Below are 19,822 nucleotides of genomic sequence, written 5' to 3'. Positions count from 1 at the left end.
TATACCTTAATTTTGTAATCCTGCTCAATAACTAATCTGAAAGATATATACACACTGACAACAATGGTAACAAAGGTAAACTAAATTAGAGAGTTAAAACTCCTAGCATCCAAAAAGTCCCACCTTCATATTTAATATTTTGTCCTGGAATTAAACACCTGGGAAGACACCTACAACAAATGAGAAATCAACAGCCAAATAAAAGGGGAGGGGGGGGAATTCAGACAGCTTACAAAGAGAGATAACCATGTATAAGAATGATAACAACACGAGACAAAGCATTTAATGAGGCTTCTTTCTACTTGTAATCAGGAAGACAGCAAATGTCAAATTCATCTTTGAGATCAGATAAAAATCTTAAAAAAAAAATGTGGGAAGAGGTTGCTCTACAGCCAAACTTGCAAGTACATTTTCCTATGCAATCAGGTGCACAATTCCCATTTAGATTTTAAATTTGCATATAGAGGAAGGCTGGTGAGGAATAAAAAAAAGATTAGATGTACTTACCCTGGATGGGCTAGGATGTCCTCCATTCCCCCAGGACCCTGAGCTAGTTCTGTCTTCTACATCTAGGGACAAAAAAGTTCTTTAGGCTTTATTGCAATAATTCTTTCCTTTTGTATAGGCACTTTTAAATTAATGTTTCAAATTAATCTCCTGTTGCCTTTAATTAAGAATCAGGCACAGGGCTACTACAATGATAGTGGCTTCTGACCCAACCACTTAAATTAACTCATTTAAATTCACAGCAGAAATGAACTGGACCCTCAGGAACCCAAGGTTTGCACATAAAAAAATATTCCAGTCTTTCAGAAGTGGCTGGAAGTCACTGACTCAACTTGAGTTGAAACCTAGCACAGAAATGCATAGCCCCAACAATAACACCAAGGATACTGCAAAACAAATAAAGAGACATTTAAGACAAGAGTGTTTTTAGATAAACATTTTGCTTCCCATCCCACTTTTCTATAGAATATTCCTTCTTAAAAGCAGAATTCAGAGACTGGTTTGAGAAGCACCTCCTTTGTATTTTGAATCTGTAATGGGATTTAAACCTGCTGTTTAAAAGGTAACTTCGTTCCTCTTCGAATAGAAAGGAAACCATTATTCAATGTGTCCTCATTCTAATTTGCAATAAAGATATTTAGCTATGCCATGCTGTACATCTGGAAAAGAAAGTTCTGAGCCAACTTTAGATGTGCCAAGTCACAGGTTGGAGGTTTCAGCTGACTTTTGCTCTGAAGGTCTGAGGAAAATGTTGTCATGAACTGTTGGGAGAGGTGGTGGGATATAAATCTAACAGATAAAAATAAGCCTAACAGATAAAGGACAGTAAATACAAAACAAGACCTGCAATATTAGCATATGCCTTAATACGGGTTAATACAGGTTAAAAATGTGGTGGCTCAGTGGCTAAGACGCTGAGCTTGTCAATCGAAAGGTCGGCAGTTCAGCAGGTCGAATCTCTAGTGTCGCATAACGGGGTGAGCTCCCGTAACTTGTCCCAGCTTCTGCCAACCTAGCAGTTCGAAAGTAGGTAAAAAACGCAAGTAGAAAAATAGGGACCACCTTTGGTGGGAAAGTAACAGCGTTCCATGCGTCTTTGGTGTTTAGTCATGCCGGCCACATGACCACGGAGGCGTCTTCATACAGTGCTGTCTCTTCGGCTTTGAAATGGAGATGAGCACCGCCCCCTAGAGTCGGGAATGACTAGCACATATGTGCGAGGGGAACCTTTACCTTTAATACGGGTATCACTTGAATCAAGCCCTAGGTAGTCCTCAACTGACAACCACAATTGAGCCCAAAATTTATGTTGTTAAGTGAGAAATTTGTTAAGTGAGTTTTGCCCCATTTTACGACTTTTCTTGCCGCATTTGTTAAGTGAATTCCTGCAGTTGTTAAAAACCATCTTAAATATGAGTCAATTGTCAAGCATCCAAATGTATATCATGTGACCATGGGGATGCTACAACAGTCATAAGCATGAAAAATAGTCATAAGTCACTTTTTTCAATGCCGTTGTAACTTTGAATGGTCACCAAATGAACTGTTGTAAGTCGAGGACTACCTGTAGTTTATTTTTCCTACAAATAATTGTGCGATTATATTCATATGCCATCTTTCTTTTGAGTGCTCAGAGCAGGGTCATGAAAATTAAATTAGCTTGAGAGGCAAGGACTAGTCCAAACTCAGCCAATGAATTTCATGGAGACTTCACTTTGGTCTTTCAAGTCCACCAAATTATTTTATGTAGACAAAACAAAGGTTTTACTAACTTATTTCCAAACTTAAATAATAAGCATTATGTTGGCCAATGGGCTTCAGTGTAAAGAAATATAAAATAATGCACATTGGAAACAATTTTGCATGGAACAAAGAAAGGTTCATAGACTGTGCTCGGAAAATGAGAAGAAAAAGAATTTAAGGATTAAAGATCATTAAGTGAAAAAAGTGCTAATCTTTTAAAATTTATTTATTAATAAAGGTAAAAGTAAAGGTTTCCCCTGTCCAGTTGTGTCGTGACTCTAGAGGGCTGTGCTCATTTCTATTTCTTAGCCGAAGGAGACGATGTTATCCAAAGACATTTTTTTGGTCATGTGGCCAGCATGACTATATGCAGAGGCAAATGGAATGCTGTTACTTTCCCACCAGAGTGGTACCTATTTATCTACTCACATTTCTATGCTTTCAAACTGCTAGGTGGGCAGGAGCTGGGGCAAGTAATGGGAGCTACCCCATCATGTGGCGTTTGAATCTTGAACCCGGCCTGTCAACTTTCCAGCTGACAAGTTCAGCGTCTTTAACCGCTGAGCCATCATGCCCCCATTATTTGATTATATCCCACTTCTATCATTTTTATAAATAACTCAAAGTGGCAAACATACCTAATATTCCTTCTTCCCTCTTCCTATTTTCCCCACCACCACAATCCTGTGAGGTGAATTGGGTTGAGAGAGTGTAACTGGCCAAGGCCACTCAGCTGATTTTCATGCCTAAAGTAGACCAGAACTCACAATCGCCCAGTATTCTAACCAGGTGCCTAGACCAAACTGGCTCTTATATATAAATACATATAGATATAGATACAAACAACTTTATATAATATGCTGCAGCTACATGTGGTATATTACCACATCTCTAAGGCAATAATAAGGCAAGGTTACCACACTTTATTACCACACCTTAGAGATGTGGTAATAGAGAAAGATGCAGAAAAATACAGCCAAAATGATGAATCAACAACCAATATATTAGCTTTGAATTTCAGTTAGCATAGCCCTAACATATCTGAAAGGGGCCCTCTTAAAGAAGAACTGCTGAAACTGGGGAATATTAAAAAACATCTTAGAGCTTTTGGGAAGTTATAGTTGAAAACTCTGAAAATTCAATAATAACAGTAACAATAATTAATATTCAGTGCGTATGGATACTGCCGAGATGTATGAATTAAAATGTACCCTGTGGGGTTTCTATTAATCTCTTCCCTGACCCAGGATATTAATCCTATTAGTTCTGCAGCTACTGGATGGACTTATTACTTCCTATAGAGAAGTGTTTGTGTCCAGAATTTTGGAGAACCATGAACCAAGCCCATAAAAATCCTACATTTGTAATTCTTCTTTGTTTCACATTTTCAAACAATTTGCAGAAATCTGGAATAGTTATTTGTGAATCTTCATTTAATCGACTCTTTTCAGAATAGAAAAATGAAGAGAGAGAAGAAATGCTTTCAATGTGAGAAAGTTTAAAAGGGCAGATCAGGTTATTTTCCAGTCTTACTGAGATAGGCATAAGAAGGAAACAGAGTAGTTGCTTTAAATGCAATTTAAGATTGTTCATAGGTAGTTAGCAAGGGCCTGGTGTTCCTGGGGATACACAATGGCAGTTGCATCAAGGCTCAAAGGAGAAAATAAAAGTCCCTCAGCTCTAATGTCTAAGATAGCATCCAATATATATTTGTAGCACATTAAACACTACAGAAATAGCTTGCCTGACTGCTCATTAAAAATGTATTTAAATTCTCCAATGATTGACCAGTTAGGAACAAATCTAGCAAAGCAAGAATAACTTTAAATATAGCTAACAAGTCCTAGCGAATTATTTTTTCACTGTATTAAATTCGGAAGAATACAAAGAACTTCATACACTTTGTTCTGGAATGCTCTTGTTCCTAAGATTCATAAATGTGTTTATGATATACTTTTTAGAAACCTATTCAAAATCTCTCTCTCTTCATCCATATTCTCTGCATAAATGTTATACGTGTGGTTTTGGTTTATTTCTTTTTTCACTTTTTAAAGTGAATGGGTCATTTTATACTACAGGTGGTCCTCATTTAAATAACTACTCATTCAACGACGTTTCAAACTTATAATAGTGTTGAACAAGAGGTAGTTACAACCATATATTATATGTATGGCTGGCACTGTTCCTGTAGTCATGTGATCTGTCACTGTGTTCCGTGGCCATGTGATCACAATTTACAACCTTCCCTGTCCACAAGCAAAGTTGATGGGGAAGCCAGCAGAAAGCTGCAATTACATGATTACATGATGACCCCTGCGATTTTCATTTAATATTGGCAACTGGGACTGTCAGAACGGTTGTCACTAAATGGCATGACTTACGACTGTGTTGCTTAACAAAGGAGTTTCCAGTCCCAATTAGCATTGTTATACAAGGACTACCTATATTTTATGACATGGTGGCGCAGTGGTTAGAATGCAGTATTGCAGGCTGACTCTGCCCAACATTTAGAGTTCAATTCTGAGGACTCAGCCTTCCATCTGTACGAGGTCGGTAAAATGAGGATCCAGATTGTTGGGGGCAACATGCCGACTCTGTAAACTGTTTAGAGCATGCTATAAAGCACTTTGAAGCAGCACATAAGTCTAAGTGCTTGAATCTATTGTTTTTATCTGTCAACTCCTTCAGATTTCCTAATAGTGCAAACTGATATTCATTTAGTGAATAGAGTGAATAGTGACTAAACTCAGATGGATTATAGCACATAACCAGTAAATTATATTACATAGCTAAAGTCAAAATATTGCCTAAATTGAGAAAGTGGCAGAAATCTCTAGTTTATATGTTGTCTTTAAATTAAATTGACAATTCTGCATTAATTTATAGTCATTTTCTAAATGGGACATGCCACTCAGCTTTTAAAGTGGTCGCTAACTGAAACTGAAATTGTGCTTCTGATTTTACTGTAGTTTTTCTTTTGCTTTAAAGACCTGTGAAGGTCTTAAAGTTATTTTTTTATCACTGTTGTATCTGTGAATGGTCACTGAAATAAGACAGTCGCTAAATGAAGAGTACTTGTTATGAGACAAGGGGAGATCAAGACAGTTGTGGTTAAAGTTAATGAGATCCTCGAAGTGCATAAGTGAGAATTTTAAAGAACAAATGCAATATATATAATGGTATATGAAAGTGGTGGAAAAAGAGTTTGCAGAACATGCAGAGGTAAATTAAATGGCATTGGTGTAAATTAGATTTAAATATGATTCCTTTTATTTTCTGACTATATGCTTTTTATTCCTTGTCTTAACTATTTCTTACTCTCTTTGGGTGTCTTGCATAACACTGCTTACCTACAAGGGCATAGGATGATTACTTTGTAAGTATGAATTAAATCTGTCTAAATTACTAAATCCACACATTTTCACTTTAAATTACTTTCCAAGAAAAATCTTGCCATTAATTTATTAAAAAAGGGAGGCTACAATATTATCTGACATTGATTCATTTTGAACCATATTAATCCTATTAATACAAAAAAAAATTCCTCTAAAATTATCAAAGCTAAGCATGTAAATGATACAGACTATGAAGTTGAATTATCACCAAGACTTTTTTTCTTTTTCTTCTTTTTTTCCTTGCATTTTAATGTGTTTGCTTGTTAATAATGTGTTTCTCTGAATCACCATTCCTAGTATCTTCATGAAACATTCAAGTGCTGATAATGTTAGAAAGACATTCCAGGTAAATATTTAATTATGTACGTTTTTAAAAATGGGAATCATTTAAATGACAGATCAGATCAACCATTGCATTCACTTAATTAGAGACAGTTTTTTAAAATCATGGGTGTTACATAACTGATTATTAACTCTTTTTTATTTTTTTAATTTCATTCAAAGCACATCCAAAATCATAGATGAAACTCTGAATTACCTGTCAGTAGGTTTTATGCCTAGGTTCCTTCCCCGTGTCATCTATTCCATTTGGAAGCTTGCACTGCAGTACCCAATAGAAATGAAAAATTGGTGTTTCTGAATTTAAGACCTAGGATAGACAACTACAAAAGAGCACAGTTCTTGAACCCTAGTAGTCTACATACAAATGTTAGTTACCATAGTTTATGTAACAGGAAATTTTGCCTGGGTTCCCAAATCTTGCAAAGCCATTATGAAATCTGTTTAGCTTTGGGTTAGCGTGGAACAGCATGGTGGCCAAGTGGTTAAGACACTTCGGCTTCTCAGCTAGAAAGCCGGCTGTCCGAGTTCGAGACCCAAGTGCCTCCCAACAGGCTGAGCTCCCATCCTCACCCAGCTCCTACCAACCTACACTTTGAAAACATGCAAATGCAACTAGATAAATAGGTACCACTATGGTGGGAAAGTGACAGCACTCTGTGGTATCATGCTGGCCACATGACCATGGAAATGTCGTCAGACATTGAGCAATGGCTCAATGACCTTGAAACAGAAATGAGCATTGTCCCTATAGTCGACTAGCAGAGTAACATCTACAGGGACTCTTTTTTAAACTTGGGTTAGCATATTATGTGCCTTCAAGTAATTATAGCTTACTTAATAAATCACAGTTAAGAATTTCAGGGCTTACTATTCATGGTAATGTATGAACCTAGTCTTAAGGTATGTAATATTTTTTATCTTTCCCAACTTTGCTGCTCATTTTGTAACCTTCTCTCTCATATTTGGTCTCCTGAAAATTCTATTTCCTCCAAAATAAATTAGAAACAATAATGACCTAATTATTTGAAACGTGTGTCAAAATTTCAGCCTGATATTATTGCATATAGCTTATAAGCATCTAGAAAATGATGTTTATAGAATAAACATTCATCACTACGGATTATGTACTAAAATGACAGAAAATTTGAAAGCAACAATAAAACCCCACTATGGAGAGTTTAAGCACTTTTGAAATACAGAAATAACTAGTTTAATCAAAGGGGACCTTTTCAACTTTGTTCACACAATATCACTGACATTACTTATACTACAAATAAGGGAGTTTGAGAGTCATAGTTCAGCAACATCTATTATAATATTTGCAAATCCATAACAATCAAACTTACTTATTACCCTTTATCCAGTATAATTAGTAATATTCTGGCATCAAATATGCATTTTTGTATCCTAATTATTTATAAGAAATAATCTGTTAATTTAGTACAATGCATTTCTGTTATGGCTGGAAACCCACCTAATATTTGGAGATTAACTATTTTCATGCAGGTGAACCCTTTCTTGATTAATTCTTGATTGTGTATGATGGAACGAAGAAATTCTATCTAAAAAACCCCTGAAAATTCCACCCTCCAGATAAACTCCACTATAGTAATGCCTACCTATAAGAACTCCAGGTTAAATTACGACACTATATGCCCGTGATGGCAAACCTATGGCACACATGCCACAGCTGGCACGTGGAGCCCTTTCTGCGGGTACACGAGCTGTTGCCCAGCTCAACTCTACCACGCATGCATGCGTGCCTCCCGCCAGCCAGCTAATTTTTGCGATACGTGGGGGGGGCGGGGGTTTCACGCACATACGCAGAGGGTGGGGGGAGCGTGGGGTGTGTGGCACGCCCCACCCACACCTGTTTTTGGACCCAGGAGGCTACAGGGAGGCCTATTAGGCCCAAAACAGGGCATGGGGGATGCAGTGTGCCCCCCCACAGCCCGTTTTTGGGGACTAGGAGCCTGCAGGGAGGCCTACTAGGCCCAAAACAGAGTTTGGAGGGGTCATGCGTGCATGCACAGGGGGGCTGCATTGCATCACATGCTGTGCGTGTTGTGCATGTGAACGTGCACTTTTGGCACACACCGAGAAAAAGGTTAGCCATCACTGCTATATGCTATTTAAATATAAGAATAAATAGGATACCTATGTCTGTAATATTAGTGTTCTTTTTTTTTCCAGAAAACTGTAAAAACATGCTATAACCCAACTCACATACGCCTCCAAATACTGTGTCACATTGATTTCACCCTTCAGTTGAGATCATCAGCCTGAAAACCTATAATTTCTACCTGAAAAAATGCACCTGCTTTATATTACTCTTCTCCAGCTATAGTGTACATCTGAGCAGTTCCAAATGGTTCCTAAATGTTCAGTGTTCTAACTGCATAAATTTAACTGTAATGCCAAATCAGAATAGGGTTCTTTTTTTGGGGAAGTGGGGAGAAATGAGGGCATGATTTCTACCCAAATTTAGAAAGAAGAGATTGAGGCTACTAGAACTGATTTGTGTGCCACAGGCTGTTTTGAAAGACGCTTAAAAGGAAAACTGGAAATGCAACTATCAGTTCTATTTTCAAACTAGACATTACTTTCAAGGCACTAAAAAAATTATACCAGGGTGTTGTTTTTTTTAAACTCTTATTCAAAGATGACATAAAGTGATTCTGTCACACAGAGAAAAGATGTTAATTACGGGGGCTTTGCTTAAGAGAATTTGGGGAAATGTTTGGAAGAATTGTGAGAGGTGGTGATGATGATCAAAATTTTGGAAACACAAATTCTAGAAATCAGCATGGTTTTTTTTTTTTGGTTTTTTTTTTTAATTTGATTTATATGCCGCCCTTCTCCGGAGACTCAGGGCAGCTTACAATGAATTAAGCAATAGCCTTCATACTTTTGTATATTTTATACAAAGCCAGCTTATTGCCCCCACAATCTGGGTCCTCAATTTACCTACCTTAGAAAGGATGGAAGGCTGAGTCGACCTTGAGCCTGGGAGATTCAAACCTGCAGTAATTGCAGGCAGCTGGATGATAATAACAGGCTATTAGTCTGCTGCGCCACCAGGGCTCTTTCTTTTTTTAAGGCCAGGAAGGGGATGTGCTGAAATGCCTTTGATCTTCAATAGTTCATCAAGAGGTACGGTATACAAATGTCATGAAGTTCATTGTAGTTTGTTCATTTAGATTAGGGGTGTCAAACACAAGGCTCAATGTGGTTGGATCTGGCCCGTGGGGCCGTCCTGGAAAATGTAAGGGGCTGGCCCGTGTCGCTTCAGACAGGTCTACCCAATGCAAAGAGGAAACATTGGGCCAGCATGGCTTCGGCCCGGTCTACCCAATGCGAAGAGGAAACATGCCAGCAGTTTGGGGAGTGACATCAAGCTGGCCATGCCCATCCAGTTGGCCACGCGCCCCCAGGTCAACCACACCCTGATGTGACCCTCAATGAAGTTGAGTTTGACAGCCCTGATTTAGATGAAGTGTATATTAAAGTAAAATGCTTGAATTATAGAAGATTGGTTGCTGAAGAGTAGTATGAGGTGGGTGTAAAGCATGCATGAAAATAATTGGAACACAAAGTAAAAAGATCAACATGGAGTAAGGAGTAAGACCAAGATGAGTGATGTGCAGATATAGTGAAAGATGGTTTGCAAAGTAAGAAAGATAAGGAAAGGTTTACTACTGGTGTAAACTAGATTTAGCCAGCCAGACAGCCTGCCTCCAGCCAGCTATGGTTAGGAGGGCCTTTGCATCACTTAATATTGTGCCCATTCCTAGATCATCGGGTCTACCCATGGACATGCATTTGCTGGTCACCTCATAGCTGGACTACTGTAATGTACTCTACATGGGGCCGCCCTTGAAAACTTCATCTGGTGCAAACCGATGTGCAGTTATGCATGTTTTTAGTGGAACATAGTATCTTTGCTTCATGAACTGCAATGGCTGCCATCATGTTTCTGGGTCCAATTCAAGATGCTGGTGTTAAGCTTAAACATCTTGCATGGCATGAGAATTGGTTATTTGAGGGACTGCCTCTCCTCAGTTTCAAGAGTCCCTCTCACTCGTTACTTCCTGTTTTTAGCTTTGTTTTACACTTGTTAATATTTTAATCAATGATAATTGTTCTAAGTATTTATTGCTTTAGCTTTGTTGTACATCAATCAGAATCACATTTGTGAGATGGATGGCTATATAAATTTTACAAATAAATAAATAAATAGTGAAAATGATACCTCCTGGTCTCTAGTTTAGACAGCAAAATATCTCTTAGGATATTTTGGGATTGATAGGCATATGAGTTGTTAATATAATTTAAAATTATAATAAAATGATGGCATTCATGCCGGACAAGTGAAACTCAATGTTTCCTTAAAAGTTCTCACAATTCAATTATTGTTTGAAGATTTCTTCAATTTTTTCCATCTGATCCCCAGTGGATCACTTGAGAATCAAGCCTCATACAGGTTTGTATGATCAACTTACGATCACAATTCAGCTCAAAATTTCTGTTGTTAAGCGAGACATTTGTTAAGTGAATTTTGTCCCATTTTATGACCTTTCTTGCTACAGCTCTTAAGTGAACCAATGCAGTTGATAATTTAGCAACCTGGTTGTTAAGTGAATCTGGCTTCTCCATTGACTTTGCTTATCAAGGTTGCAAAAGGTGATCACATGATCTTGGGACACAGCAATGGCCGTAAGTATGAACCAGTTGCCAAGCATCTGAATTTTGATCATATGATCATAGGGATGCTACAAAGGTTGTGACTGTGAAAAATGGTCTTAAGTCGCTTTTTTCAGTGCTGTTGTAACTTTGAACAGTCACTAAATGAACTGTTGAGGACTACCTGTACTCTGTATCACAGAAAACTTTAGTGTTCTACTTTCTCTACTTATTTTAAGATGGGTGTAGAGAAAACATCTTGATCGGAATAGTAAACAGAAGAGCAGAAATAAATCTCTATGAACATGTCAATGATTCTACATTACAAGATCAGGAGTGTTGTATTATTTCAATGTTTGCTAAATCCAACGCATTTTTGAACCAAAAGGCTTTTATATCAACATATTTTCGGCTAGGCTTGAATTTCTGTTACCTGACATACAATGTTGGGTAAAGAAAAGTTAGGAATGGCAGTAAGAACAACCTTTATCATGACATAAGCAAATGCTCTTTTGCAGCTCTTAAGCAGTTTTAATTGTAGGTTTGCAACATTTGAGGCCTTTTAGCATATTATAATTTTACCCAGTGATCTGAAAAATGGTAAGCAATCAGTCCTGTATGTTATCTTCATAGCTTGTGCCTAAGCTTTCAGCCAATTTTCTTTGTATTTAGACTTAAATGTGCAAACCACACTATATTAGTCTGCAAAGCATCAATGAGAAGGCTTAATTAAGTAACACTGACAGATAAATCCATTTCTTTTGCAGTAATCAAATCAAAGCAGGTTGACATAACACAGAAACTTAATACAGTTATTCCCTTGTAATTGGAAAAAGACCCTTTACTTCTCATTAAAGTAATCTTCTGGGTATTGGTATAATAAGACATCTCAGGGCTTTAATATTATGCTATAAAAGTCTCAAGATACAAGCTCCCCTAAGCAAACACATAAGATTATCTAATTCCTTCATCACAGAGGAACATACCATTTATATTATTTTAAAATTGTTAAATTATTTATCTCATCTAGAGTTCAAAAAATAATGCACTAGTACAGAAAAGTATAAAGACATAAACGCTGCTCTCAAAATGATTTCAGAACTGGATGGAAACAGTGGGTGGAAAGATTACTTTTTAATCAAAAGAAATGAATTATGGGCAGATGATTAGTTAATATTGGGCACTTTTACTACATTTTACCACACTTTTAAAAAGAATTAAAACAATATTTTACTTTTGGAGGAGTTGGAGACCGGTTGAAAGTCTGGAATTTTAATTGAAAGATAAAGAGACCAAAATATAGTCAAAATAGTTTGCATTTGCGCATCTTGTTAAATATCAGAAATAAAGCTTTATAAGATAAGCTATATAAGGTTTCAAGCCCAGAGTGCCATTGCTTCTTCTTATTTAAAATCCTTTTTTATTCTGTTTTAAGACACCATGAAATGACATATAGAATGCTTCTCATCAGCACAAATTAATTAAATATGAACCAGTTGCCAAGTATCTGAGTTTTGATCTCGTGATCATGGGGATGCTGCAATAGTTGTTAGTGTGAAAAATAGTCACAAGTCACTTTTTTTCAGTGCAGTTGAACTTTGAACGGTCACTAAATGAATGGCTGTCAGTCAAGAATTGCCTGTACATCAGTCAGCCGTCACAGAATTATGAAGAATGAAAAAAAATCCTACTGCTACTATTATCCAGCTGGAGAAGAAAATCCAAAAGCAATTTCTTTTCCATGAAATTAAATAATAATTTTATAATTCCCTCCAGCACAGGAAGGAAAAATACAATTTAGCTCGCCATTTAAAAAAGGAATTAAACTATTCTGTATCTATACATACAATAGCAGTTCAGATAAACCCTGCCCCTTGTTAATGTTCAGTTGTCTACAAGACCGTTGAAAAATTTCATTAATGCTGATTAGCATGGAAACCAACTGTACTTCCCCTCACATACATCTTAGTTCTACAAACCTCCATAATGTGCAACAAAGAAACCTAGAGATGCATTTAGCACATAACCAAGGAAATATTTCTTCTCAGTTTACATTATATAATAGAAACAGACAAGACCTGGGGCCAAAGGGCAATTTTCCTACATGGGTTCTGCTATTTGAAGCGAAATCACTCACTGGGCAAAATCTTTTTTTCTAAAGTTAAATAGCAACACCAAAATAGCAGTCTTGAAATAGAAAGAGACAGTTAACATAAATGGCAAGAATACTTAGAAAATGTAAATAAATGGTAGTGTTTCTTCTGCTTTGTAAGCCCTATCAAAGCCCAAAGTAAAAATATTAATAAAGTTCTTCACAATTATTTCTTTCATAAAAACCTGTTCGGGTTTCTACAACTCTCTTTGATCAAAGGAACAACTTTACTGTTGTGACTGGATCAGAAGAGAAATAACATGACAGGACTGTATGTAGAAAGGAATTTCAAATATGAAAGAATCATATCACCATCTTATTTTTATCTCAGACTCTACAATAACATAATTTATAATTTGCAGGTGTTGAATACTTAGCATTCTTGAGACCTTTTCTTAAAATCTTTTTTATATATAATTTGAGGTCTTATCAAGATAGATATACACACACACACACTGGACTAAACCATTTCTAATTTGAATTAATCTTTCATTTTGTTCTCCATCTGAAAGCCATAGCAATAGCACTTAAGACTTACATACCGCTTCACAGTGCTTTTCAGCCCTCTCTAAGCGGTTTACAGAGTCAGCCTATTGCCCCCAACTATCTGGGTCCTCATTTTACCGACCTCGGAAGGATGGAAGGCTGAGTCAACCTTGAACCTGCCAGGATCAAACTGCTGGCAACCGGCAGTCAGCAGAATTATCCTGCATTCTAACTACTGTGCCATGATGCTCACAATTTTGCTAAGAGTGAGAGTCTGTAACTATTTACTAGTCTTAAAGTGATTTAAAAACTGTCTCCCCAAATTATACTTCCTTTGCCAAGCTCCTGTGGTTATCTTTGTACATCATCACACATCTAATAAACAGACAAAAGTATCTCTATTACTGATGTGATAAGTTAGATTTGTTCAGTTTTTCTCTTGCTCATGGCAGCTAATCTACTCTTTAATAAAGAGGTGAGTAGGACAATCCAGATAAGTTGTCAAAATAGACAATTCTGACAGATACCTCTGTGACTGTTTTACACCAAAGGAGGATGTTAGGATATGGTTTGAGCCTAACAAGTTGTCCAGGCAATATATGTGTTCTGTAACTTTAATATGAATATGTATTATGTGACTTTAAAGTTTTACTGTTGATTCATTGTAATGCTGAGTCATGCTGTAATTAGTTGTGAACGTATTTAAGAAAGGTACTGTAATGTGTTCAGTTGATGATAAGCTACCATAGTGTGAGGAGTTGCTATCATTGTGCTATCATCGGTTGGATGGATCTGCTACCATCGTGGTTTGTGAACCAGAGTGAGTTTGTTATTCTAACCAACTACTGTTTGTGTGGTAAGAAGAGTTTTTGTATCACTGGACTGATTTAACTGGCAAAGACTTGGATTGATTTAAAAACTATGAGATTTTTTTTCCACTATAAAGTTAACTTTTGATAAACCAGTTTGCACATCTCTTATTCATTGCTCTCAGCAACGTTTCTCTGTGCTCTACACTCTGCTGGTTGGTAACACAACAACAATATCCTTAACAGAGGATATTCATAGATCTGTATTACCTGCATTGTTTTGGGTCCCAAGGGACTGAATCAGTAGATGGCAATAACGTTATTCACCCTTCAGTTGCTGCTCTATTAAAAGCACATCATTTTTTAAAAAAATTGCTTACCATATAATAAGACACAGTTGTTTCCAGAGCACAAGCATGTAAGACATGTTCTAGATTTTTATTTTACTTTTTGTTGTTGCTTTGTTTTTGGTCAATAAGCCCATTCCTTTCTCCTTGAGTTTGGAAAAAGGCTAGTTACATTCTACTGACATGAATCTGTCCACAGAAAGCCATTTCCAGCCATGAAATTAAATGCTCAAGTGATTGGTGTTGTCTTTTGCCTGCTTTGTGTATTGTTCAAATCAACTGAGCCATGTTCTTGATTATGTTCATAACTTCCACCAAAGGATAATATGGTTTCTGTCTTGATATGCATGAAGCTCCTGGGAGGCTTATCATCTATGAGTGAGTAAGTTTATTTCCATCCGAAAGGTTCCAAAACAGCCTTCATCCCATGTGCTTGTTTCCCTTGGCCCTTTGAAGAGCCACTCTTCCACTTTGGAATGACACCAAGTTACCTCCTCTTTAGAGGATTGCTCCTGCTGCTCCTGTTGCTATTACTATCATGTGAACAGCACTGGGGAAGATGCCAGAACTAAGGGGAGTGAAGTAGACCAGAAATTCAGTCAGCCTGCTGTGAAACGTAGGTAGGAAAAATTTGAATTAGCATAGATGTGTGAAGATATAGCTGTGTACTGCATGTTGTGCAGGATTTAAAACAGTAGGAAGCTCACACGCTTTAAACCTATCAACATATAGTTAGCTTTTGTCAAGAGTTACTAATTTTGAGTTTTAAAATAGTCAAACTTTCAGATACGGGCTGATTAGTCCTTGAAAAGGTGGAGGAAAGAGGGAGAGAATCAAAGAAATAGAATTAATTGGGTTAGATTATACCCAAAATACTAGGGTCTTTTATCCTGTTCTCACTTGACAATCGCTTGCTTTATTTAAAATGAAAATGAGGTATCAGTTGTGTAAAGAGAAAATCTTCCAATATGCCCAGTATAAAAAAAAAAAATCTGAAAAGAAATAATTCTTTTAATAAGGATTGTGCATAGGAAGTACAAAATATAAATATAAGACTGCCTGTTAGACAAATCACAACCCTGAGTAATGCATACTCCGAATGGGATTAGTGATTTTAAGGTTATGTTCCTTTTAAAGAGGCTAGGTAATTTTAATATACACGTAGTCCTTGACTTATGGCCACAATTGAACTCGATATTTCTGTTGCTAAGCAAAGACAGTTGTTAGTGAGGTTGACCCTATTTTATGATCTTTCTTGCCACAGCTGTTAAATGAACCACTGCAGTTGTTAAAGTAGTAACATGGTTTTCTGCGTTTCTGTAGTTTTTAAGTGAAACTCGCTCCCCCATTGACGCCGCTTGTCAAAAGTTCACAAAAAGTGATCACAAGAAGTGATCACAAGAAGTGCCTTGGTAGTACAGTGGTCTAAGGCACCCTGTTATTAAGCTGGTTATTAAGACCAGCTGCCTGCAATTACTGCAGGGTTCGAATCTCGCCAAGGCTCAAGGTTGACTCAGCCTTCCATCCTTTCTAAGGTAGGTAAATTGAGGACCCAGTTGTGGGGGCAATAAGCTGACTTTGTATAAATATACAAAAGGATGAAGGCTATTGCTGAGCACATTGTAAGCCGCCCTGAGTCTGCGGAGAAGGGCGGCATATAAATCAAATTAAAAAAAAAAAAAAAAAGAGCCCAGAATACTGCAACCATCATAAAGGCCAGTTGCCAGGTGTCCAAATTTTGAAAACGTGACTATGGGGTTCGTTAAATGTGAAAACTCTCATCACTTTTTTCCAGTGCTGTTGTAACTTCAAATCGCCGTTAAATAAATGATTGTAAGTCGAGGACTACCTGAATTAGATACTTCTTTTATTGTCACCGACATTCTCTTCTCAGTTTTGTGATTAATCAGGCTGACTTAGGCACAAACAATCAACCTAGCCTACTAATCATTAAAATAACTAAATAAATAATTTGTATATATGAATCAGCTTCAGAGGAGCCCTATATGGAAAGGAATTGAAAATAATGTCCCAAAGCATTTTTTTTTTAACACAAGAGCAGAATATTAGGCAAAACTTTTCATGATGTAAACAGCAATACTCAAGTGGGTGTCCTTTATCGATCCTACTTTGTGGCTGTATTGATGATAAATAGTAAAATCTTGTTTAAAGTTTTTTTTCCCCCAACGGACTTTTTCTAATAGTTGGAATCCAAAAGAAGTTACGGAGCTGAGTCATTCTTGCTATATATTGTATGCGTGCTAAATTTTAAAATGGCTCATGTCTTAAACTGGGTTAGTGAGCAGAGCTAGGCTAATCCATTTTTGGATTTATTTTTCCCATTAGAGTATACATAATTAAATCTTGCCAAAGGGGATTAATTGATTAGATTTTAGGAGCCTTTTTAGGAGAGACAGAAAGAAAAGGAATAAATCTTAACTATTTTAAAATAAGCATTTGTGCATCTGTTATTCAAAAAAAATTATTTGGCATCACTGGCATCACCTACAAGTTTAAAAAAAATATACTATCATCATCCTTAGATACACATTTGGAAGGGAAGCAGAATTCTTCTAACACCTTGAGGAAAAAAATACTATGATGCCCCTTTTTCATTGTCTTTTGACTTATATTCAGTAGATTTATCAAGAAACAGAATTCCTGCCCACTCCTGAATAGGAGAGAATACAATATTTCTGATAGTATAGGTAGTCCTCAACTCCCAATTCATTTAGTGACTGCTCAAACAGCACTGAAAAAAGCAACTTCTGACTGTTTTTCAAATTTATGACTGTTGCAACATCCCTATGGTCATGTGATCAAAATTCAGACGCTTGGCAACTTGACTCATATTTATGACGATTGCAGAGTCCCGGGGTCGTGTGATCCCCTTTTGCAACCTTCTGTTAAGCAAAGTCAATTGGGGAAACCAGATTCACTTAACAACTACGTTGCTAATTTAACAACAGCAGTGATTTACTTAACATCTGTGGCAAGAAAGGTCATAAAATGAGGCAAAACTCACTTAACAACTGTCTCGCTCAGCTAGGCTCAATTGTGGTTGTAAATCAAGGACTACCTGTAGGGGAAATCCAGAATGGCATCAGCAATATCAATTCATGATATTTAATGTGTCTCCATATAATGACAAAAAGAAAAATAACCACAATGCTAAGAAATTCATGCTTTATGACCAGAAAAATGGGCCTGTGTAACAGAAATCCTAATGAAGCTTTTTCAATGGTATCTCAAACTATCCCCTATAGCCTATAACAGAGTGTCAAACTCAAGGGCCAGGGGCCGGATCCGGCCTGTGGAGTGCTTAGATCTGGCACACAGAGCCACCCTGGAAACAGCAAAGGACTGGCCGATGATGCCTCTGCCAGGAAAAACGAAGCTCGGGAAGGCTGCGGGTAGCCCTCCTGAGCTCCGTTTTCACTGGCAGAGGGTTGCAAGAGGCCATCACAGCTGAAAATAAAGCTCGGGAGCCTGTTGTTGCTGGGAGAGCGCTCAGGCCACCATGGGCACCCCCGACACGAGTGATGTCGAGGTGTCCACGCCCACCCTGGCCACAACCATCCTGGCCCCCCGAGGTCAAACACAACGCTGATGCTGCCCTCAATGAAATTGAATGACACCCTTGGCCTATAAATAATAATTTGTAAAAGCTCTATAACCATCACCTACAAAGACGGAACAAAACATTTCTTAGGACGCAGCATTCCCTACAAAGTTAAACAAAAGCGCTATTCATTGGATTCAATCAGAGCATTCTGAGCAGGTGGTCTGATCATTATTTTAGTTGAGCTTGCCAATTTCTTGCCAAACTAGCAATAATGCCTTGATATTTGGCTTAGTAGGCCATGAAATATTAGGAAGAATGGTGCTCAGGTAATTAAAGCTTAGATAATGAATTCCTAAAGTTGATATTTTTAATTTTTTTCAAAATTAGCTATCAGCACAACAGAAACTGGTATCAGGCACAAAAAAAGAGCTGCACAGCAAGCATCCCTAAAATGAGGAATAATACTAAAAATATTATTCTTAAAAACTCAGAAGAGAGAAGACTTCTATCATCCGTTCCCCGCTTCAGTTTTCTTCAGTAAAGAATTCAATATTTTCTGATTTAATCATTTCTGTATGATTGAGAGTCCAAATGCTGACCTTCATTTAACTTTCAATTAATACTAATAATATTTTAATTATTATTATTATTATTATTTCAACATAGCCTGATTTATAACGAGGGGGAAAAAATTCAACTTGCTAAAATAAACTGAATAATCATATGGTATAGCATTTAATAATTTGCTACACAGTTACGCCACATTAGTAATCTCATTAAAAGTTGGCAGTACAACCTTAATACATCATTGCAGTCCAGAGAGAGAGAGAGACAGAGAGAGAGAGAGCCAGAGAGAGCGCTATGGTTCCCGTAAGACATGGAAGGAAAAGCCAGGTTAATGCTGTTGTTCATATACATTATATAGCTTATTTTTACAGAATAAGCATCCATAATGAATTACAGCATCGCCATTCAAGTGTCAATATTGATCATGAAAATGCCATTAGAAAAAGAATTAGGATTGAAATTTAATTCACTGAGCAATTTCCTTAAACGGTATTCAAGAACCCAGGAAAACATATGACCTTATAAAGGACTCCGCAAACAGCAAAACTCAGCACGATGTATGGGAATGCTAATAACCCTTGAAAATTCTGGTGCCAAAGAGTTGATTACAGGATAACAACCAAGCCATGTCCCTAAGTTTTCAAAGCTACTATTCCCATCTATTTGTCAGTAGTCGGACACATGGAAACGATTAAATAGTAGAAAGCTGCTGAACACAGAAACCACTATCCAGGATTTTATTCCGCTATTTAGGATCTGAGGAACAGAAGTATACAGACCCACAGCACAAAAGACCACAGAGTCCTCGAATTCAGTCCAAAATTTCTGTTGCTAACCGAGATGGTTAAATGAATTTTGCCCCATTTTTTACAACTCTTTCTTGCCAAAGTTGTGAAGTGAATCACTGCGGTTGTTAAATTAGTAACGCGGTTGTTAAGTGAATATGACTTCACCATTGACTTGCTTGTCAGAAGGTCGCAAAAGATGACCTCATCATCAGTGGTGGGTTTCAAAAAATTTTTACTATCGGTTCTGTGGGTGTGGCTTGGTGGGCGTGGCATGGCTTGGTGGGCATGGCTTGGTGGACGTGGCAGGGGAAGGATACTGCATTTCCTCCTGATCAGCTGGGACTTGGGAGGCAGAGAATAGATGGGTGCGGGGCTAGTCAGAATTTTTACTACCGGTTCTCCGAACTACTCAGAATTTCTGCTACTGGTTCTCCAGAA

General features: G+C 37.3%; 1 protein-coding gene across 2 annotated transcripts in view; it reads right to left on the bottom strand.

The window, feature by feature from the left end:
* TCF4 (transcription factor 4) overlaps positions 1–19,822 on the bottom strand; it is a 413,612-nt gene that overhangs the window by 283,819 nt on the left and 109,971 nt on the right. For both annotated transcript variants that reach the window (XM_070938928.1, XM_070938929.1), the window contains exon 4: positions 508–569. In XM_070938928.1, the coding sequence (XP_070795029.1) occupies positions 508–569 (62 nt within the window). The remainder of the gene's footprint in view (positions 1–507; positions 570–19,822) is intronic.

This window comes from Pituophis catenifer, unplaced genomic scaffold, assembly GCF_029215685.1.
Source record: "Pituophis catenifer annectens isolate HBS135680 unplaced genomic scaffold, rPitCat1.0.hap2 SCAF_2, whole genome shotgun sequence".
Taxonomy (NCBI): domain Eukaryota; kingdom Metazoa; phylum Chordata; class Lepidosauria; order Squamata; family Colubridae; genus Pituophis; species Pituophis catenifer.
This window is presented reverse-complemented; position numbering and strand designations above follow the sequence as displayed.